General features: G+C 44.8%; 1 protein-coding gene across 1 annotated transcript in view; it reads right to left on the reverse strand.

The window, feature by feature from the left end:
- Positions 1–747: 747 nt before the first annotated feature.
- The window catches only part of Slc24a3 (solute carrier family 24 member 3), a 465,376-nt gene continuing 442,654 nt past the window's right edge, over positions 748–23,469 (reverse strand). Inside the window, exons 16-17 of the mRNA XM_041670589.1 lie at positions 6,488–6,553; positions 748–2,670 (exon numbers count right to left, since the gene is read on the reverse strand). Of these exons, the coding sequence (XP_041526523.1) occupies positions 2,524–2,670; positions 6,488–6,553 (213 nt within the window). The 3' untranslated portion in view covers positions 748–2,523. The remainder of the gene's footprint in view (positions 2,671–6,487; positions 6,554–23,469) is intronic.

Below are 23,469 nucleotides of genomic sequence, written 5' to 3' on the forward strand. Positions count from 1 at the left end.
TTGTGAGATGCACAACTATGATAGTCAGACGTCTTAAGATATAAATACAAAAGACAAAGCCGGGCACCTTTTACATTCCTACCCTGGGAACATATATTTTAAGCAGTTAAGTTGTTGCTATAACTCAGTCCCATTTTTTTCTTCTGGTTCCTATATAAGTTGTGTTGACTTTCAGGAACAATGGCAGGTCTGGGAGCCCTTTAGATCAGAGCATGGCTTACTGTAACTATATGGTATTGTCTCTTTTGAGGAGTTGACTTTGCAGGAGGTTCATATTGCTTGGTTTTTTTGAGGCAGAGTCTCTGTCTAGCCCTTGATTCCGATCAGCCTGCCTCAGTCTCCTGAGGGCTGGGGTTCCAGATGTTGTGGCCAACTCAGAAAGCTCTTAATTTTTATGACTGAAACCTTCCAACATCAGGATGGAGAACTTGGCTCCTGCTAAACATCAGGACTCACGAGCTTCCCAATGTTGTGTCCGCCAGAAAAAAAGGGATTCCTGACATGACGTCACATGCACTCTACCACAGGCAGAATTCTAGAATTCTGTGACATGACATAGATCTGAAATCCCTTCAAACTTCAGACAGGGTCCATTATTTGCAATTAGTACCTGCTATTTATTAGTCTTGCTGCGAGTCTGGCCAGAAGTAGAGGCGACACATACCTGACTCCATAGCGGTTGCTGTCATTCCCCTGCTATAAAACAATACCAGTCCAGTCAAGAAAGCAATACACTGCATTTCAGGGAGGATACAGAACAGAGAAGTTTATTTTACACCATCCGTCCAAGAAAACATTCGCCGTAAACCAGTGCAAAATGTGCAACCAAATCAATAAGTGTGTCTTAGCTCTGAGAGCCCAAATTGGTGATTTCCTCTCCCGGTCCTTGGTTGATGCTGCCCCTCGGCTTGTACTGCAGACAGAAACAGTCAACCGATTTGTAGCAGGTTATTTTTTTTTCTTTCTTTTTTTTTTTTTTTTTTTACAATTCAAACCAGGATGTGTACAAGGGACTGGGAAAACCATACCAAATGGATGAGAAGTGATCAGTGCTTAAAGTAAATACGAGGGACAGCACGGGCGGGCAAGAATCCACAGTTTCAATAAATACAAGTGTAACAAGCATGGGTGTATCTCAACTTGGGAATTACTCTGCATAATAATTCAGCGTTATAGAAAATCTAGCAGGGCGGCTGAGCAGTGGTTGGCGAAATGTTCACAATAACGTGTGCCCTCGAGCCCATTCTGTGGTTTCCAAGGCATCAGTTCTCTGCTTTCTCCCTCCCTGGCCATCCCTCTGAGAGGGGAGGGGTAAAACTGGCCAGCTTGGTGGTGGCATCCTGTAATGAAGGATGTTTGCTCAAGAGCCAGCCGTCAGGGTCCAGTGTACTCGATACCAAGCGGAAATTGGGACTTCATTGACGATATCTGTGCAAAATGTGCTTCTCTCCATTTTTTCCAAGAAACCAGTGTCTGTAACTTCTGTCCAGAGAACAGTAATATAGCCTCTTGGGTCATCCCCTGTCACCACAAATGCCAAGCAACAAGAGCACATCTTCAAGAACTCACACGCTGGGGAAGTTTCTGCTGTTGACTGCCTGGCATCAACAGTTAGCCAGAGCCTCCCTGTCAAAGGCCTCAGGCAGGCTAGAACTATTGCTTGAAAAAACTAGACAGGATCTAGTGAGAAAGAGATGGTCGTAGTGAACTTGTGTGAAACAGGTTTCTTTCTCTAACACCATAACCCACCCCTCCCCCCCCTCAGGTGATGCCTTCAGGACTTTAGTGAGGTGTCCTTGGGCAGAAAAACAGCATGTCATGCATTTATTCCTGGTGGTCTTGCTCAGTGTTTTCCCAACTAATTGTTCAATTCCCACCATTCCTGGGGCTCACCCTCCCCGCAGGAGACACTCAGTACAAGGTGTGGATCATCTATTAAGCCAGAGCCCAGGGAGAGAAGACACAGGGGACTCCTCCATCTCTGAAAGAAAAGTAAAGAAACGAAGAGCCCCCTCAAGTAAAACAATTCCCTAAACTCGGTAACCTAGGAATCACCCCCGAATGAAATAATCCCAATGCTTCCTGCCCTCAGCAGAACCCCTCAAAGTCTCTGGTCATAAATTAGGGTGTCTTCTGTGAAATAACTTAAAAAAGGAGAGGGTTTGAAGTAAGTTGTGCCTGGCTTGGGCCAGTTAGCAGCCAGTTTTGTTCTAGAATCTCAGTCACTGTTCAAAAATGGAGCTTGAAAATTCATGTGGGTGGTGGGGGCTTCACGTGGAAGAGGAGGGACGGGATGGGGGTGGGCAGGTGAGAGGGGCTGGGTGGGAGGTAGGATCAAGGGACCTGGGAGCAAAGGAGGTGGCAGGGAGAGCCTAGGCCACCAGGACAGGAGTGGAGGCCTGTGGACAGCACAGGAGAGACGGACGCTGCGGCCCTTGAGGGGCCGCCTGACTCGGGTGCGACCGGATCTCGTATTGCACAGAAAAGGAGGACCTGGGCCTCGGCAGGTGGCCAGGCCAATCATTAGTCCCCACACATGGGCAAGTTCACAAAGGTGAACACGTTGAACTCCGTCATGATGGAGAAGCAGAGGAACACGCCGTACAGGAAGAGGCACCCACACCCTAGCTTCTTGTCCAGCTGCCATTTGTTCAGGTGAACACCAAACACCTGCCACAGAAAGAACAGGTCAGAGGGTTCTTGGAGGGGTGCATGGGGGGCGGGGCGGGTGGGCTGTGGAGGACGGGCCTGAGTCTGCAACATCCTTGGAAAGTAGGAACATTAAAGTAAAAAGAGAGGAACCTGTTAAATAAAAACAACAGGTCTAACAAAGCCCCATAGTCCTCTGTGCTCAAGATAGACTTCTTCTATCTTTCTCCAAGCCCTGGCTAATACCTGAGGACACCTTCTATATCCCTAAGGCAGTGGTTTTGCCTAGACGATTGTCTGCTACCCATGAATCTCTTCCCATTTCTGTAGATGGAGGTGAGGAAGTTGTCCACAAATTGCTGCTTCCAAATAATAATTTCTCTCCCCCCCGAACACTAAGAGTGAAATCTCTTATTTCCCAACAACTGGCTTGATTTCTGTCAGTCATGCTACCCTGGTTTCCCCCGTCGCTGTAGCTTCACATCCTAGCTCATCCTCCCTGTCTACCACTGGACGCTCACTGTCCTTTTAGTGATTTCAATACCCGCAAGTTCTTATCTTCTGTATCAGTCACTGAGTTCCCTGATGTGCCTGTTAGCTACACTGAAATGAAATGAGATACGAAATGCACCTTCTCAGCTGAATGGGCTTCACTTCAGGTGCGGAATACCACACCTCATCCAGTTTTTATCATGTAGTGCATACACAGCTCTTTCATTTGGGAAAGTTCTAGGGGACAATGTTGTGCCATTGACCTTGTTACTACCAGTAGCAGAAACACCTGATGCCAATATTCCTATATTCCTTCCTTTCCATCTTATCTCCTTGGGTACCCCAACTCCCACAACTCTGCTAACTCCCAGGACCTGAAATTTTTGGATACCAGCCGTGTGGTAGCTTGAATGAAAATGGCGCCCAAAGGCACATATATTTGAATACTTGGTCCCCAGTTGGTGGGATGATTTAGGAAGGATTAGGAGGCATGGCCTTGCTGGAAGAAGTGTGTCACTAGGGGCGGGCTTTAAGGTTTCAAAAGCCTATGCCATTCCCAGTCCTTGGCTTTCTCTTTGCTTCATGCTTGTGAATCACATGAAAGGTACCAGCTACTACTACTACTGCTCTCGTGCTATGCCTGCTTGTCTGCCTGCTGCCATGTTTCTCACTGATAATGGCCATGTACTCTAATCCTCTGGAACAGTTAGCCCCCAATTAAATGCTTTCTTTCACAAGTTGCCTTGGTCACGATGTTTTATCTTAGCAATTGAAAAGTAACTAAGACCAGAGTCCCCTGGGCTTTACCCATCTTGTTTCTCTCCTCCCTTCCTGCTTTATTTCATTCTATCTGTTACTTCTCTTGCAAAAGTCTTTGATTTCTTTTTCATTTGGTGTCCTTGCTGGACTAACCCAGGATCCTTCAGTTCAAGTAATGTCTCCATTTGCTCATGCAGGATACACACAACTCACCATCAAAGCTGGATAAACATTGCCTAGCCAAATTGATAGGGCTCAATGACCTTAGGTTGGTTGTAAATTCTTTAAAGCTATCACCCTGACCTCCCTGGGTCCCAGGGTACACTGTCCTCAGATGGCTATTTTAGACCTCATCTCAGTTCTACCCCACTCCCATCTCTACCTTCACTCACTCCCATTGCACAGGGCTCTCATCACCATCTCTCTGCCAAGCTCCTTCCTATCCCCATTCACAGCCAACCCCATATGAACACTGGATCTCATCTGTCATAGTGCTTAAATCTGTGTCCTTGGCGATTTTCTTCTCTCTCACTTTCTGTTATATTCCCTTCTCTGTCCCTGGGATATTTCAACTGGTTTAGGGGGATGCCATTGTACCTTCTATTGTAAAGGCAATACTTTTCAAAAATTTTCACTTCTCTTTATCTTAAATCATCTTATAGGTATTTTGAAAGAGTTATGAATACAAGGTAGCTCTAAACTCTTACACTCATTCCAGTTTTCTTAGCTTGTTCCACTTAACTTACCCCATCACAAACCACCCTCATCAACCGCCAATGGGATAAGCAACTACTTATAACTTTAATGGCTAATATTTGGGGTATGTCTTTCTTGGCACAGCTGGTCACTTTTTCCATCCTGTACCATCATGTCTACTTGGCTTCCAAGATGCCACATCCTACTGTTTTCTTTCATATTCAACTACTGTCCTTCCTTTGTTTAGATCCAGGTAGGGTCGTGTTATATAGCTCAGGCTGGCCTTAAACACTTGATTTTTCTGCCTCAGTTTCCTGAATGCTGTATTGCCAATCCTCCCTGGCTCCCTCTCTGTTTCTTTAGGTATTTTATCCTCCTCATTTTGGTCTCCAAGTGTTTGATTCCCTCCATGACTCCAATCATGGGCCTCTTATGTATTCTGATTACATTCACTGTTGTGGGGATCACACCAAACAGCAGAGCCTCTACCAACATCTACAAAATTGCAAAATTACAGAATATTCTAAGGAGAGATACAAGACTTACAAGCATATACTGTGTTGCCATCTGGCTGGCCCTACAGTTCGCTTGGTATCAATAAACACGAGTCATTTACTTCTCTAGACATTATCTTTCTTCTATATAATTGGGTTGTAATAGCCACTCCAGGGGGAGCTCCATGTGGGAAAATATGCAAAGGATTGAGCACAGCGCATAGTTATAGAAAGTATCATAGCTTGGCTAGGCCCAGTAGTTTAGGCTTGTAATCCCAGTTACTTGGGAGGTTGAGACAGGAGGATCACAAATTAGAGCTATACAACTTACTATAACCCTACTTCGAAATATTAAGTAAAATGAGAACAGGAGATGTGGTTGAGTGATAGCCCGTACCTAGCTCCATGCAAGGCACTGGCTGAATACTGAATATTGGCCAAAGATGAGGAATCATGGGGAATATAATTTAGAAGAATCAATAAAATGGAATCTACCCTTTGGTGGCTAATATAGTACAAAAGAGGGGACACCTCTGCTGTGTGTGTGTGTGTGCGCGCGTGCGCACGCATGTGTGTACTCATGCACGCACACATGTGAGCACGCTCACTCATGCAGTACCTGTGCTGATCTGTGCATGTGGAGAGGCAGAAGGTTGATTTCCTCAATTACTTCTCCATCTTGTCTTGTGAGACAAAGTCTCTCACTGAGCCTAGAGCTCACTGTTTCTTGGCTAAGCTGACTGGCCAGGGAGTCCTTTGGATCTTCCTGTTTCTGCCTATTCATAGTGTTAGGGTCACAGGCATATGCTACCATGCCTGGCTTTTATGTGAATTCTGGGAATCCGAACTCAGGTCCAAATGCTTACACAAAGCACTTTAACCACTGAGCCATCTTTCCAGACCAACTCTTCACATTTTATTGTCTGACTGAGGCCCCAGCATAAGGTATTCTAGGCAAGTGCCCTACTACTGAGCTACTCCTAGCACTCTTCTCAACCTTTGAAAAAGTTATTTTTAGGTTTGACTTGAGACAGGATTAGCTGCTTCTTTGGTGCCTGTCCTGGAACTAGCTCTTGTAGACTAGGCTGGCCTCAAACTCACACAGATCTGCCCGCCTCTGTCTCCCCAGTGCTGGGATGGAAGGCATGTACCACCACTGCCAGGCTAGGACCAGCTTCTAAGAAGAGGCTAGTTCCTTTTAGGAAAAGAGGAGGAATTTCAGTGGTCACTAGGATCCTCCTTTAGAAAAAAAAAAAAAACAGCCGTGAGATGGCATATGTGGCCATCTACTGTAACCATTCAGTGGAGGCCACACCTATCTGCTCTCCCAAGTAAGCGGAGGGGGAGGGGGGGTCCAAACATGAACACCTAAGAATGGAAAGAAGCAGCAAACCTACCGTGACAAAGACAGAGGCCAGGAGCAAGCCGACGGAGTAGATGAGGCCTCTGCTGTTCAGTCGAATCTGTAAAAAAGGATTTCACAAGATCAGGCTTCCAAATTAGACACTTGCTTAGTGTGGCCTTTCGAGCAAGTCGGGGGAGCAGTGATTCTGAGTTTCTCCTCTAGGATGGAAGCATACAGCAGCACAGCAGCTGTGCCCTGCTCTGGAGATATGTGCTTTCCCAGGCAACACAGTTGTCTTTGTCCTGACTTCAAAGGCAGGGCCCCAGTCACACCAGCCTAGAGCCCTTAGACTCTCCATCATGTCAGGAGACTTGTCAACACTATCCTGTTGACTTGACCTCTGGCGAGGCTCGGCTTTCTCAGACTTATACTACTTTTAGGGTGAATTATGTCACATAAACGATGGGAAAATTTGGATAAACTTATTTTTTTTTATTTCTTCACATAGTTTGAGAGAGATACTGAGCTAATGATTTACAACTAGGTTGAGAGTTTAGCTGAGTCCGGCTGTCAGTTTGAAAGAGGAGGCTCCTCCTCCTCAGCACCTGTCATGTGTTTTCTACTTGGCAGATGTGAAGTCAGCACTGACTGAGATACCACCACATGCAGAGACTCCAAGAGTAAACTTTGCTATGGAATCATCACGTGGAGTCCAAAGAGGTCATGGTGGATTCTGCGTCTCAGCTGAAGAGAACTAAGGATAAAGAATCTGTAACCTGCCCTCAGCATCAGCACCATCACCACCCACAACACCACCAGCACCTGCTTCAAAGAAAATTTCCGTCCAGTCCAATTACAGAAGAGGTCCCCAGGAGAGTAGGGCTAGTTCCAAAGGAGCCCAAGCCTGAGAACTGTGTGGAAATGAAGTTCTTGTTCTTTCATGAGCCATCAACACTGGCTCCCATGCAGGAGTTCTAGCTAAGACGCTCTATGTCTGGGTTGAGATAGACCATCAGCCATTTAGTCTTTGGAGGCCCGGTAACCAGTACTGTTACCAAGTTAATGCCATTTTGAGCAATACAATTTCAAAGTCTACTTCTTCTGTCCTGTTGAGTCACCCACTAACTGTGCAAAGCCAACACCAAGGTGTTTTGAGCTTACTTTATGGGAAGAAGTATACATGTGGATTCAAGTTTGAGGATTCCATCCCTACCTCCATCCAATCCCTATTCCAGTCCCAGCCAATATACATCCATGGTCCTGAAGGGAATGTACAGTTAACCTCTTCTTATGGAAAGAGGGAATAAGATGGATTGATTTCTCTATTGCTTTCCTTCTCTTTCTTTTGTTTCTTCTTGAGACAGTAATTTTGCTATATGGACCAAGTTGGCCTCAAACCCAATCTTCTTGCCTCAGTCTGTCAAGTGCTGGGATTGCAGGTATGTATCACCAGGCCCCTATTTGTCAACTCTTTTCTAAAAAGGCACACTGTGCACAGGAGTGGCTTAGGGCCTCTTGACAAGGTTCAAGCTACTTGTGGCCTCATTTCAACGTTTCCCACTGAGCTATACATATGGGAACGGTATGGGCGTTCACAGGTGAGTGTGTCAGTTCATCTTTTACCAGACACTCTAAATAGTCAATCCTTTCTGGAAAGATCTAGAACATAATATATCTCACTAAGCAAAGTCTGACAGAGGACCAATTAGCTGGATTTAGACGAAGGGTAGTGATGAAGAGATCAGAAATGGACCACTATAAACCCGGCCCAGAAAGTAGCCATCAAAACAGAAAAATAAAACAACAGATGGCAAAGACAATCAAAATCAGACACAACTACTGCACACAGCAGAGATGTTTCATTTGCCTGGTAAGAACTACATGCCTGGAGGGGAGAACTATGTGTATAGCGACTCACCTTAACTACCCAGAAGGAAACAGGCCCATAAGGACTACTCTCATCTGTGTGCCTGGAATTAGAAGCCACGAAGTTGCAGGCAAAGTGGCTTATTCTAACCAAATGAGGACTCTTCCTATATATATGGAGTCCGTCCACAGCCCATAGCCATTTATAGGCAGTTCTTGAACTGCCATACCAGCTGCTCTCTTTGCAGGATACCAAATTAATTTCTTTTCTCTCCTGGCTAAGTGTTAAATTCTTTTATCAATCTACTAAACTCCTGTAGCGCACCACGCCCATCTGCGTTCTATGTGCTACCATACAGTTTGTGAACCGGGCAAGGGGCTGGAGACTGAAACACACAAAGACTCACAGACAGAGACATGGGTCATTCTTTTTTTTTTTTAATATTTATTTATTATGTATATAATATTCTGTCTGCGTGTTTGCCTGAAGGCCAGAAGAGGGCACCAGACCCCATTACAGATGGTTGTGAGCCACCATGTGGTTGCTGGGAATTGAACTCAGGACCTTTGGAAGAGCAGGCAATGCTCTTAACCTCTGAGCCATCTCTCCAGCCCGACATGGGTCATTCTTGAAACAAGAATGCCCCCCTTACTGTGTACCAGAGCTGCTTATATAGAGATCCTTAATTGATAGCTATGTCTCAGCCAAACCCACCAGAAACTACTCTCCTGCCATCAGGAACTTCTGAGGGTCTCGTGCTCAAAGCAGCTGCAAGCATTGTAAGTTGTTTACCAGAAATTCAGGATCTGGGGTTTCACTGCTCCCAACAAACTCCCGACTACAGTGACCATCTCTATGAGTTCTCCATCTGCTGGTCTCTGGCTGGGAAACAGTTACCATCAAACAAATGGCTTCTTGACAATGAAGGGGAATCAGGTTGCAACTATGACACCAAGGCTATAGGTAAATGTTACTAATTCAGAGCAGAAAAGTAGAGGATAAGTCCCATCTGAGGCTGGCTGGTACTCTCAACCTGATGTAGACGGACTTCCCCTCTCACATCGGCAGGTTAGTCTATGAAGATCAGTATTAGGGGTACATTGCAAATGTATCATAATGATGAGGACAGTCTTGCTGGGTAAGGAGTCACATGCCTGTAATCCCAGCACTTAGGAGGCTGCACCAAGCTACACAGTGAAACCATCTTAAGGAGAAAAAAAGATTCTCTTCTCCAAACATACCACCTACTGACTCTATGATAGTCCCCAGGTTCTGCGCAGTGCTGGGGAGCAGAGCGTTTCCCAGAGTGCCACAGTGACCAGCAGGGGGAAGAATTGTCTTTGTCCATGTCTTTAGCTGTACAGTGCTGGGGTTGTGCATAAAAATTGTGAATAAACACTCAAATAGATCCTGTGAGATTTTAATTTTCAACACCATAAGCATTCTTCTTTAAGTGGAGGCCACGAGTTCCCAATCCTACTTGCCCCCTCAGATCTAGGTTCAAATCCCTAGTAAGAACTGAGCGATTTCTTACCTTAAGTAGCCAAGGACCAGTGAGTATAAAGATCTGAGCAGGAAGATTATGTCTGGCTAACAACTTTCAACATGAATCATGCTATACTCAAGTTTTTGAACCTCACTCTTGCATTCATACAGAGCCTCAAGGAATAAATATTATTGCCAAAATACCAAATCTAAATCTGGCTCCAAAGATGAAAGAGGATGCATTCTTCTATGGGATTTCTCCTTTCTCCATTTTTCTTTTCAGCCTTCTTTTGGTAGAGTCTTCTGTGCCCCCAGGGGATACTGTCATTTTTTTTTTCCTTGTTAGAGAATTGAGCAAGAAATGGCTTGTGTTTGTTCCTGGATAGCTGACCCCTGGCTCATCCATACAAACATGGTAGTCAGGAGTTAGGACCTCTTTGCTTGACTCTTGGCTTAACTCCTCTGAAGGCTGTATGTGGGTTGGGTCATGGTTTTAGGAACTGGCTCGATTGTGTTGCCCAGGAGAGGTGCAGGGCTACATAGAAGCACTCTTAACTACCAATCAATTTCCCTGGCTTTTCAATTGTTTTAAGTTAAGGCATAACTTGCATACAGTAAGACACCTAGTTCTTAAGTGCATGTACTACCAGATGAGTTTTGACAAATGCATGTATTCATGTAGCCTGCATGCTTTCTCTTACATGCAGATCCTATATTTAATATATATCATATATGAATTGCATATGTAAATATAAATGATAAATTATATATGTAAACATTTTATCTATGGCATAAAAATGAGGTGGGACTATCTGAGAAATGGAGGAAGAGTTGCAGGAGTGAGGAGGTGGAAAAAGGAAAGGGAAATATGTTCTCACTACATGACACACCTAAGTGAAATGACCTTAAGAAACTCACCACTATGTAAAGTCAATACATGTGCATATATGTAAATAAAACCCCATATCTATCTATCTGTCTGTCTGTTATCTACCTACCTGCCTATCTATCATCTCTCTCATTTCTATCACCCAGGTAATCTCAGCACATGTCTCTGAGGGTAGCAGAACTAGTCTTTGGGGTCTGTATACCAGACGTGAGCATCAAACCCTTATCATTTCTGCATGAGCTTTGAACAAAGTCATTGGGCTTCAATTCTGCACAGAGCTGAGTTCAGCCATTCTCTTCCCCAGCCCCTACCTCACAGAAGCAAGGCACGGCAAGCTCAATTTCAGAATGTCTCCGTGGCAAGGACATTCTGAGATTGTATGAGGCCCATTTCAGACTGTTCAGTCCTGAACTTTAGGGATGTTTTCATTTCTGGCTTTCAGGAACACATATTTTCCTTTTCCAATTCCTTTTTTGGCAAGTTGTGAGAGAGGAAACAGAAGTCTGGCTGCTTCCAAAGTCAACAGGAGCGCAGCCCACAGCAATGCATATTTTAGTGTGGATGCACACAGAGACTCATTCATATCAAGTTTTATGTATTTATGTGACACACAAAACACTTCCTGGAGCCTCACCGCATTTAGGGATCCAAGAACCCGAGTCTAAAAAAGATTCCGCTCCCCATCTCCCGACACCTCACAAAGCAGCTAGGACATCATGGTGGCCTGACACCAGCTCTACCTAATCCATGAATTTTCTTGGAAAATTAGCAAAGTCTTTTTTTCTTTTTTGCTGTTCATTAGTATTGGGAACACCTGTTAAATATTGTTATCCCCACTCCTATTCCTCCCTTGTTCTCTGAGACAGACTCTCACTCAGCTCAGGTTGAACTCCCCAGTCTTACAGGCCTGCCCCAGCCTTTCCAGGGCGTTGGGTTTTCTTATTGAGCAGTTCCAACCTTTGTTTGGGTGTCATTTTGAGATGATGTTTCTAATCCTGGCTTTACACTGACTGATATCATTGGGTCAGGGTGTCTTTCCTTGAATACTTTACTGGGGTGAAAAAGTGAACATGCCCCGGGCAAGAAACTAGTTAACAACACCTGACAGTTTTACCTGCCCATAGCTCACTCACAAACACAGTGGGCTTCTCTCAAGGGCTCTCTCCATGAGGTAAGTGAGGGAGTTTTGTTCTTTTTTTTTTTTATATTTATTTATTTATTTATTTATTTATTTATTTATTTATTTATTTATTAAGCCTGCAGGCCAGAAGAGGGCACCAGATCTCATTCCAGATGGTTGTGAGCCACCATGTGGTTGCTGGGAATTGAACTCAGGACCTTCGGAAGAACAGGCAATGCTCTTAACCACTGAGCCATCTCGCCAGCCCCTGGAGTTTTGTTCTTATTTGAAGATGAGACAGCTTAGCCTCAGAGGCTGCAGCTCGAAAACCTGGTGAAAGGTCAAGTCTCTTCTTGGACTTGGGTCTTAGACTCTAAATTCTAGATTTCCCTCCACCTGCCACACCAAAGGAAAAAGCCAGGCTCTTCCCTTCACCCTGAGACCTCAGAAGTCACCACTGTTTTTTTTATAACCTATCATTTTCCTATGTCCTGAAAAAATGACAAGAATCACAGAAGCCACAAGAGCAGATGTCACTGACATTTTAGTCCATTCTCCATTGCTATAACAAAACCTCTAAGACCAGTTTGCTTATAAAGAGTAGATTTTTATTTGCCTCACCATCCTGGAGGCTGGGAAGGTCTGAAAGCATGGCACCAGCATTTGCTTGGCATCTGGTAATGGTAAGGGGTATCTTTGCTGTATTATAGTGTGTGTGTGTGTGTGTGTGTGTGTGTGTGTGCACTTGTCCCTGGCTCTGTGTTATCAAATGGTGGGACAGAGCAATCATGCTATTCAAGTCTTTCTTCTTTCCCTTTTCTTTAATGCTTCATGTATGATTTCATGTGAATGGGTGTTTGTCTGCGTGTATGTCTGTGCACTATGTCATACAGTGACCACTGAGGTCAGAAGAGGGTTTCAGTTCCCCTGGGATTGGAGTTACAGAAGGCTGTGAGCCACCATGTGGTGCTGGAAATCAAACAAGGGTCCTCAGGAAGAGCTGTCAGTGCTCGTAATTGCTGTGTCATTTCCCCAGTCCTTTCTTGTCTTAAAACCTACAAATGCCACCATCTTCTTGACTGTATCTAGCCTCGTTCATTGCATTTGAAATGGCCCACTTCCAAACACCATTAACACATGACTTTGAGGATTACATTTTAAATGATAAGCACTTGGGGAACACGTTAAAATCATTGAACTGCTCATACTCCCCACTCCGAATGTCTACCAGCTACCTCTCAACATCCAGTGCCTCCTCTGTATCTACAGATGTCTTCCTGAACTGCTGAACTTCCAGGCAGCTAATCTTTACAGAGACTCCTAAGAAAAGGTGCGACCTCAGCTTGCCTGCCCCTCAGATGGGTCATTCAGAGGCAAGGCTGTTCAGCTTCTCAGAGCTCCTTTGTCTTTCAATGATGAAACGTTCTCTTGGAGGGAGGAGGACACTTGCCGTACTCAGGAAGAAAACAATACTTAGATGTCTAGAAGAGCTGAAACTTAGAAGGTTCACAAAGCCCCTTTTTGCAATATCATATAAGCATAAGGATTGCCCAGGAGAGGAGGCTCTTTGACCTGTCCAACTGCTTGTTTATTTGGAGAGCTCCAGGCTATCTTTTTTTTTTTTTTGTGGGTTAGCAGTGGGCTTTCAGTAATGCCATTGTCCTTGAGTCATCCTTAAGTAACCCCTCACCCATATTCCTGTACACAACCCGAGACTCAGTGGTTCATTGAGTTGGCCTTTGGTGTAACCGTTACTTTGCTCGGCCACTGATGCATTTTCTAGAGTGAGTAGATATCTGTTCACATCCCCCCAGGAGAGTCTCACACAATGTCCCTCTGTAGGGATGTAGCTCTAGTCGCTTGTAAGATAACTGGATTGTTAATGCAGCTGTTGCTGGCTGCCTCTTCATCCTGTCTACTTCCTCACTCCCATGGTGGAGTTTTCTGGCCTGAATCAACTCATCTGAATCTTGCCTCAGGATTGCATCAGCTCCAAGACACTTAAACTAATGAAAATTGAGACCCGACAGTTTTCCACACCAGCCTTTCTACAGGAGAATCATGAAAGACCATTCCTTTTCCCAAACATCACTAAAGTTTTCTAACACAGAGCCTGGAATCCAAAAACCAAATGTATGGGGATTGGTGATGGTAACAGAGCTCCTAGGGGCTCTCTTAGAATAACTGTGACATGTGTCATCTACTAAAATGGTACCACACTACCTCAAAGTCGTCTGTTCAGGTCATGTGAAAATACAGACTGTCCCTACCACTGACTTTCTCATTTTGTTGAGTTTTATGGTGGAAATATGTCCACCTCAGGCAATTTCAAGCTGCCAACAAGACATCCCTACAGGTGGGCTGAAGAGGTGCAAGGAGTTGCTACTCTTGAGCTCCTATGAACGGCTCCAGCACTGGGGAAACTCCAGGGGTTGGGCTAGGGGGTTTTAAGAAAGGGGAGGTTGGTTCTAACAAACAGAGACGATCCCAGGTATTGGGAATTTGACTAGGAAAACTTGCTGAGGAAGATAGGCAAGAATGACCCAAAGATATCAAGAACTGACTGGATTATTGATCCATCTCACGGGAGCCCTTTTCTGGGAGGGACACATAGCTCCTGCCCTCTGCTGGAGAGTGAAGGAAAGACTCATCAGAGATGTCACCCCATGCTCTTCTGGAAGACTTCTGGAGAAGATGGAGGACAGCTGGTCTTGGGGAACTTGGGAAAGGCCTGAGGCATTCTTCCGACACCCCTGACTCATTTTCTTGCAGTTCCCCCCCCCCTTCTGGATGACCGCATCCTCTTTTGCCCAGAGATTTCTTTTTCTGCATTACTAGGACATAGCTGTGGCTTTCTTCTCTGTCTACATTATTTCCTTTATTAGTTTTAGCCTCTAGAAGGCATTTCAGTGCTCTTGACTTGCAAGTATTCCCAGCCCCAGAGGCCTCTCCGTGGAACTTTTCACGTACTCCACACCGGTCCACTGTCTGCCTGACATTCCCACCAGGATGACACTGAAACCCATCAAACGTGACCCATTTTAAATGGGAACTCTGTATTTCTCTTAAATGAGTCCCTCATCTTGCCTTCCCTCTCCATGCAGGGAACCACAAATAACCATCCCTTGGTTTGTTTTCCTCTTATCTTCACCACGCAGCTGTTAGAAAACTTAATTGTCACTTCTTCCTTTAAGAACCCAATTTATTCCCATTTTCATTCCAACCATCTCAACGCCAGCTTCCGGACTTGCCTTCCATCTTCCACTCTTGACGCCTTCCCGTAGGTTTCCAGACAGTATTAAATGACACCTCCAAAATTGAAAGTGAGGTACCTTTCTAAAATCCTCACTAGTCCTGATGGTAAAACCCAAACTATCCATAATGGACAGTGCCGTACTGACTGACTATGACCATCTCATCTCACTAACACCCAAGGGTTTGCGCGCATTGTCTCTGTGTCTTCTGCTTAACATCTGTTACTCCCCGGCTCCAGTGCTACAACTGATCCAGAGTGAACTGTGAGTCTCCCCTCCTCTCCCCGTGTTAGGGTTACAGCTCCCTACTCCTCTAGCCTCCCAGTGGGCAGAAGTAGTTCCCTGCCTTTCTGATGTGGGGTCTGGCTGGTGATGTGCTTTAGCCGACAGAACACAAGTAGGCCTAACCTGATAGAAACAACTATGTGAAATGTGTTTGCACAGTTGGGCATGACTTCTCGTGTTTCAGCTTTTTATCATAAGAATGTGTCTTATGAGGCCACTGGTCCAACAAGGGTAAAAGACACTTGGAGCAGAGTCCTCTGAAGCTTGGCACCAAGGTCAGATCAGCCAAACACTTGTTAACACACAGGTGCATGGTGAGGAATAGATATTAGCAGATTTATGCTTTCAGGACTTTTGTTACACAGATAGCATCATGCTAATTTGTCTCTACTGCAAATGTTTCCTACTGGTTTTGCTGCCACCAGTTTTGCCTGATTCCAGCCCCTTCTCTGTGTAGTTATCATAGTCTTAGGTCTTTTTTCTTTTTCTTAGATAGGGTCTCACTGTGCAGCCCTGGCTGACTTGGAACTTACTATGTAGACCAGGCTGGCTGGACTCACCATAGATCTACTTGCTTCTGCCTCCTGATTGCTGGAACTAAACCGTGTACCATCACTCCCGCACATTCTTCTTTCTGAAGGACATCGTGACTTCATCATGTCCTTATCTCTCAGACACCCATCATTCTTTCTGCTACTATGGCTTACAATGTTCTTTGACACACGACTGCTCTGCCTCCACTGTCATTCCTGCCATTCACCTTCAACTCTTCCCCTCCCTCTACCATAACTGTAGGAGCTACTCTGGGTAGTATGGCATTCACCAGTATGACAAGACTTCTCACATCTTGGGCTTTTGCAAGTTGTTGTTTTTTCTTTCTGTCTGCTTGGAAAAGTCTTCTCAAAATGCTTGCTCAGATAATCTTAGACATAGAACAAATGCTACTTTCTTACCAGTGTTTCAAGCCCTCCCGCCCCAGCCTCACACAGCCTCACGTTCTGCACAGTTTCCCTCTGAAGGGTAAGAACCACATGCTTTGTTCAGATTTACTTATATACTTGGCTCCTCCCCCAGGCTGTCATTCAAGAAGCACAGGGATATCTGGCTTGCTTACCATAGCACCCCAATGCATAGAAGGCGTTCTGTTAATGCTTGCTACAAGAAAGCCTGAACTCGCTGTAAAGTCTTTTTATCTCTGTGGATTCTGGAGTAAGCTCATGGAGAAAAGGGCAGACCTTCCTACTACTGTTGCGTGTACAATTTTATTTATTTATTGTACATTTCTAAACCCCAACTCAGAAACATGAGCTCTGTCCTGATTTCCTTGGTTCTGTGAAATCTTACCACAAAGATGTACATCTCCATAATGGTATGAGAAGAACTCATTTCCCCAACTCGACTCTTCAGATTTATTTATTCTGGGCACTTAGGTAACTAGCTGGCTTCCGAGCAAGCCATAGAGGATAGAGATGTCAAAATCTGTAAAAATGCATGTGTTCCTCACTGCTGAGTGTGAGAACCTAACGTCAGGCAGAGCAGAGGCTGGGATGGAAATTATCCCATAATTATGACTTGGGAATCCCATCTGGACAAGATGGAAAAATTGCTTCAGAATTGTCGGCAGGTCTCTCCAGAGGTTGGGAGAGGTCATTAAACCCACACAGGCTGCTCGCTTTTGATGTCAGAGATGTGGAAAGATGTCTTGCGGTTACTGTCAAGCTAAATGGAAGGAGGCCCTTGAGTGTCCTTTCTGAAATGAAGCCTCTCTCTTGGGAACAACTCAGGGTGCAGATGAGGGCAGACCAAATGCTGGTAGCAAGTAAGTCCTAACTTCCCCTTTCCATGCATCCGTGCCATCTTACAAATGGGTCCTGCACCTCAGCACACAGCCACATAGTGATGCCCCTGGACCAGATAAACTTGGGGCATTGACCACTTAAGGAACCCCATGAAAGCCAAAAAGACAGTGATTGAACAAGGGATTTTCCTCAGGAAAGGACCCGGAATATTCCAAGCCCGAGACAAACTTACTATAGAAACATCACTCACTTAGCCAAGGGAGAGAGTGGAGACCGCCACCCCCGTAGTGTCTGTGTGAACCACTGAGAGGTGGAGCTAGTCAGCAGTGCTTGCCCCTCCTAGTTCCTTCTCTCGTTAGATAACATATATGAAGCCACCCTGTCTTTAACAAGTAGACCCCACTCTGTCTTTCAGCAAAGATTCAAACTTAGATAAAACCAGCCTGAATTTCTACCCCCATCACCAACACCCTTCTGCCTGCTGCTGCGGCACTATGGGCATTTGCAATTATGCCTTTCCGGTTGTGGGACATAACCCCCCTGGGTCTTGGCTTTCTGATCTGCAGAATGGGATCAGAACTGTATTTCACTTGGTGTGAATCGTAGGTCCTCTGTCCAGCTGAGGCCACTGGTGCAGCTTCTGTTTATTGCATCCTACACCCCCACAACCTGGACTTTCTTTTCTTCTTGAGCATGACCTCCCTCGTTGTTTCTGCATTAGTGCTCTCTTTGTCCCAATAGGCTCCCTCTTTCTCTAGACACCCCAACCCTTGCACACCTGTATGCTGAAGAACACAAGAGTGGTACTCAATTCAGGCTTGGGAGATTCCCCCACCCCCGATATCTAAGCTGATACCTGCAGAATGACCTTCATAATGAAAGGGCAGGAGCTCCAGGAGGGAAGAAAGAATAGAAGTCCCTGTGCTTTTGTGAACCCCAGGCTTCTGGGCAACACAAAAGACCCAACTGAGTGTGGTCAAATGCTGTACCATTGTTTTGGCCAAGCATCACTTCCTGGAGTATCAGGACAAGCGTATTTCCTATGTTTGTCATGTAATTAAAGCCCACCCTTGTCAAGAAGCTCAGCTGCTGGCGATGGAAGTATTTCATTTGAGATAGAGCATAACCTCGAAGCTCGTCCCAGATCTAGGAATGGAGATGAAACTTTTCCTCAGAAACTCAGGATCAACTCCATGAACGCAAATAATGTCACACAGCCAGGATTGTGGCAAAGCTCCAGGAGCTATTCGACACAAAGGGACTGTGTGCCAATTCTACTAAGGAGATAAAATCATTCTCTGTTTAAACAAAGAAAACTTCCCACCATATGTAAATGACAACCGGTACTGAGATGGTGTGTGAGATGCTAAAGTCAGACTCCAGCAGCAATGGTTCATGGCCGGTACTCTAAAAAAGGCGGAGGGAGATTGTGTGTGGCATGAAGCTGGGTGGGCAGTCCGTCTATGCCGACAGAGAGTTCTGCCTGTGGGGGTTCTTGGGTAAGACTTAGGCATCTTTTATTTCATGAGAATTCTTTTTTCTTTAAAAGCCCTCTCAAGCTGAAAGTATATTATCCGAGGGAAATAAGTTTCAAAGCAGCCTATTAAGCTTGGGCCGACAACTCAAGGCTGGTTTGCTGATGGCTACTCTGATTCAGCTCACTGCTTTCCTGACCTCGTTTCTGGCCCATTTACCTTCTCCTGATTCCACATGAAGGCTTCCTGATCATGAACACCATCGCTGCTGTGGAAGAAAGTTTCCAGACTACACACTTCAAAAACCTTACAACCATGGCTTCTAAATAGTTCTTATGTTGCCAATAGTATTGCAAAAATATGCTTATCACACTTCTTTTGGACATATAAAATTCAAGGCAAAGTCATTTTCACCAAGAAGTGATGACACACCTAGATAGACCCCACACAGAGGAGAGTGAACTCGGATCCCAGCCTCCTTCTACACACAAAACGAAATCTTGATTTTCCCCAGGGCTTGTACACAATGGTGAGTTCCTTTCGAAGGATAGGTCTTTGGAAAAGTCCTTCAATGCCTGTATTTTTGAAAGTGAATGAAGGTCTTCCTTGCACTGGCCATTGACATCTGTGTTTAAATATAATGCAACCCGAAGCACTTTCTTCTACAATCTGCCCAAACTTGGGCACCACCGAGATTTTCACCACAGGCCCAGTTACGGTTGTATAGTTCAGCAGAATGGCCAAAGAGACCTAAATTATCCCATCTTTAGATGGAAAACGTGAGTCTGGACCTCAGGTTTTGTTTTATTGTGTGGCCCTGTCACTAGGGATTGTGACTTGGAAAAGGTATGTCTCATAGCTGGGAGCATGTCTCATTTTCCACTCTCTATACCTTCGGGGGGGCTGTCAGAGGAGAGGAAAGGTAGGCGATGACTGGGGGTTACCTATGGTAGAAGGCCTGCCTGCCTGAGTTTCAGTTTCAGGCCTGATATCCATGTTTAGTCAAGGAAAATTTCCAAGTTGGTACAACGACCTTGTTTATTTTACTCTTGGGATGAACTGTAACTGTTTTAAAGATTTCATGATTTTATCTTCCATGATCATATCCTGTTATCCCAGTAAAAACAAAAAAATTTGGCTTTTTTTGTCTTACTGGATTTTTGTTCTTTTGTTTTGATTTTTTTTGTTTTGAGAGATGGAGATGAACGAGAGAGAACACGAGACAGAGTGAGAATATGAGGTTGGAAGGAGATGGAATAATCTCTGGGAGGTGTTGAGGGAGAGGAAAATACAATCAAAATATATTGTATGAAAACAATTTTTAATTAAGAATAAAAAATAAACAAACCCTCCATCAAACACAGAGGATGCTATGGTTTGAACATAGGTAGTTTTCTCCAAAGGTTTGTGTGCTAATTGGATAGTGCTGATGGGGGTAGTGTCGACCCTTAAGGGGTGTGCCCACAGACAGTCCTTAGGTCACTGAATGCATGCCATTGAAGGGGACTGAGAAGCAGAACAAATCTCTGCTCTCTCTAAGTTAGTTGTCTCTATTATTTCATTATAGCAATGCAAGCTGGTGCATACAGTGGACCTTATGCTGAAAGGGCTGTCTCTTGCTCCTGTCACATCAAGTGAGTCGATGGGATGAACATTTAGTATTCAGAGCACAGTTTCTTTTCTTCTTGTGGTGGCCTGGTTTTTAACCACTGTCTTCTAGTTCTCAACAGAGGAGACCAGAAGTAGTTGGATTTCAGATAAAGGTCATTTTTTTTAAAAAATAAACTTTTTCATAACTTTGATAAGAGGGAGGAAGGAGAGTGCGAAAGAAACAGGAGTAAACTGGAAGGGTTGTGAATGTCTTGCAGTGGATCTGGGTGGCTGATGCTGAGCTGGGCTGAGGGCGTCTTTCTTGCTTTTCTTACCAAGGAAAACCAACTACCAGCAGATAATCAAGAGTTTTCTAAGGAAGTCAAGGTCATGTAACTGTTGCACTTATGTTAAGAGCACAGTAAGTCAGTTTGAGGCCAGAGATGCTGTTAGGTGATGACAGGAACAGAGCTCCCACTTCCATGCAGCATTCTTAAGAACAAATGCTGGAGAGCGAGCAGTAGCAAATGCCTTTAATCCCTGAGCTCCAGAGGCAGAGAAAAATGGATTTCTATGACTGTGGGACCAACCTGGTCTACACATTGAATTCCAGGACAGACAGGGCTACATAGTGAGACCCTGCCTAAAGAGAGAGAGAGAGAGAGAGAGAGAGAGAGAGAGAGAGAGAGAGACAGACAGATTGGATCAATGTTTCTTTCTAGTGTCAGTTGGAAGGAATACCAAAGGATGAGTCACTCAGAGTTTTGGGCCTCATCTTTACCCGAGGTGGCCCTCCTGTTTGTGATCAGGAAGTGTTTGGTGAACACCAATGAAAATCAAGAAGTTCTAGAGTGGGCTCTGCTATATTCAATACAAGCTGTTTGTTTGTTTGTTTGTTTGTTTTCATTGCTCTGGGATGTGCCTGCCACCCCTGCTGTGATTTGAGGAAGCTAAATTTGTGAAAGACAGTGTTTGTTCTCATGAAGCTCATGTGGCCAGTGTCTGCAGGTAGCACAAAGCTTTCTTCAAACCTCAGGCATGACATATGACAAATTAAATATGAAGGATAAGCCAGGCACAATGCTGTAGGAGTGTGACCCAGGAAGTTACGAGGCCTAGGCAGGATAATTTTGGGTTCAAAGCCAGCTTGGGTTACATAGTGAGACACTGACTGAAGGAGCAAGGAATTGGAGATGTAGTCCAGCGTAGAGCCCTTACCTACTATGTACAAAGACCTAGGTTCACTCTACAGGACTGTAAAAATAAAGGTTAATTATCCAAGTCGTCAAAATTAAAGTGTAACTTAATTTAAAATGTCATCAAAACCAAATCATTATTCTGAGCCATCAGATTTATATGCAATGCTTACAGATCTCTAAACCTCACAGTACAAAGGCGCCCCAGGCTTCACTAAACATGACAGTGACATTCAAAGCCATGTGAGTGTCCCTGAACAGCAACATGGCTAAGTACCTTCTGGGAAATCCAGATGCTACAATCCTGGGCCACCTTTGAAAATGAGGTTTCTAATGAGATTTTAAGTGAAATGTGTTTCATCTAGTAAGAAGTAAAAAAAGGCAACATATGAAATATCCATGTAGTGGATCTCAGTTGTCTAAAACAAACTAGAAGGAGAAAATAAACCAAGGAGAGCTAAGACTGGTCTTCTCTGGGCTACACGGTGGGTCATTTAAATGTCATCTTCTGGGGCTACAGTGTCCCATAGGCAACCCTAAACTCCATGGAGCTGTATAGATTTCAAGTGATTAAAGTGTAATAAAACTGAAAACTCCCTTTTTCATTTGCACCAGCCCCACACCAAGGGCCTCCATTGTCACGGACGGCCAGGGGCTAGAGCATCAGCCAGTGCCGCTGCACAGAACTACCAGCACCCCAGAAGGGTCTGCTGCCATCTCCTACTAATCACAGGCACTGTTTGCTCCACGAAGAAAACGTGTGTAAGAAAGTAAAGGTTCAGGTGGGCCAGTTGTAGACAAACCCCAGGAGATGCCTTTAGCATTGGCAGACCTTGTCTCTTAAGGAAGTGTCAAGCCAGCCTTAGTGACTGAACTTAAGTACACTCAATACCACTGTCCCCAGCTTAAGAACAAGAATGATGTTAAATGGGGCTGGGCCCTGGGTCACTCAGAGAAGCCACTGGGGAACCTGCTCCAGGAGGTGTCCATTAGCTTCTCCTCTCCTTTCTCGGCACACAGAGAAACAAATGTCAAGACCCTTCTTGCAAGTTGGTGGGCAAATGAGGTCTAGACAAAGGGATGGGGACAGGCCTGACATTAGCCACCTCCATGCACTGTCTCCTGTGTCCTTGCTTTCCCTACACTAGAGAGGGCCTCAAAGCTAGCAGAGCCACATGATGGAATCTGCCACTCTCCCTGGGTTTCCTTTTGGAAGTGTTCCTAGGCGCTGTCAGAGTGGGGACATCTGCAGTGGAATTTTAGCAGGAAATTAGCTGCTGCTGGGTTACCCCAGTGAAACTTTAGAATTGTCTGCAGTATATTAATAGTACCTAGTGATACTACTCTAACAAATAAAAGAGTAACGTGACCTTCTGTGCACCAGGTGTTAACACAGTCCCCCATCCCCAGGAGGCTTCTGCCAATCCTTGCTCTTAGAATGCTGCTGGTTGACAGTGTTTTGTTCATGAGCAATAAAGGGGGATGCTAGGAAAGCTAGATGATGTACATCCGGGTGCTGAGATTCAATGAACATAGCTGTTCTTAGAGTAGAAATGTTCCTGCCTGACCAGCGCCCCATAAAGGCTTCAGATTCCAGGGGACTTTCTTGCACAAGACAACTCACACATGTCCCTGGAGTTCAATGTTAGAGAAAGCAAGGCCTGTGCAACCTGGCAGGGAAGGAACTGGAAGCTGGCACCAGACCTTTTGGGACTGTGGATACATTTCATTTTCCTGTTGCCCCTTTCTCCATATGCTTTGCTGTAATAAATCTTAGCTGGAGTATAATCTGTTATTGTTTCCTGACGGATCATCAGACTTAAAAGATGTTCATGGGATCCCTTGGCAGTATCTCCCATGTAAGATTTTCCTTTAGGAATGCAGAGAAAAATAAACACTCAAAACAAGCATGCCTTCTGTGTGGTCCTTATGTATCCTATGGGCATCTGTCAGTATTTTAGTTTATACATCACACAGTTGTGAGTATGGTTGATGTGGGCCAATCACAGGAGCTGACTGACAGCAACCTTACTCACTGACCGGCAGAATTAAGGAGGGTTATTTGGAATCTGAG

Source organism: Microtus oregoni, unplaced genomic scaffold (assembly GCF_018167655.1).
Source record: "Microtus oregoni isolate MIOR12 unplaced genomic scaffold, Mior012 000020F_ref0000438, whole genome shotgun sequence".
Lineage (NCBI taxonomy): Eukaryota > Metazoa > Chordata > Mammalia > Rodentia > Cricetidae > Microtus > Microtus oregoni.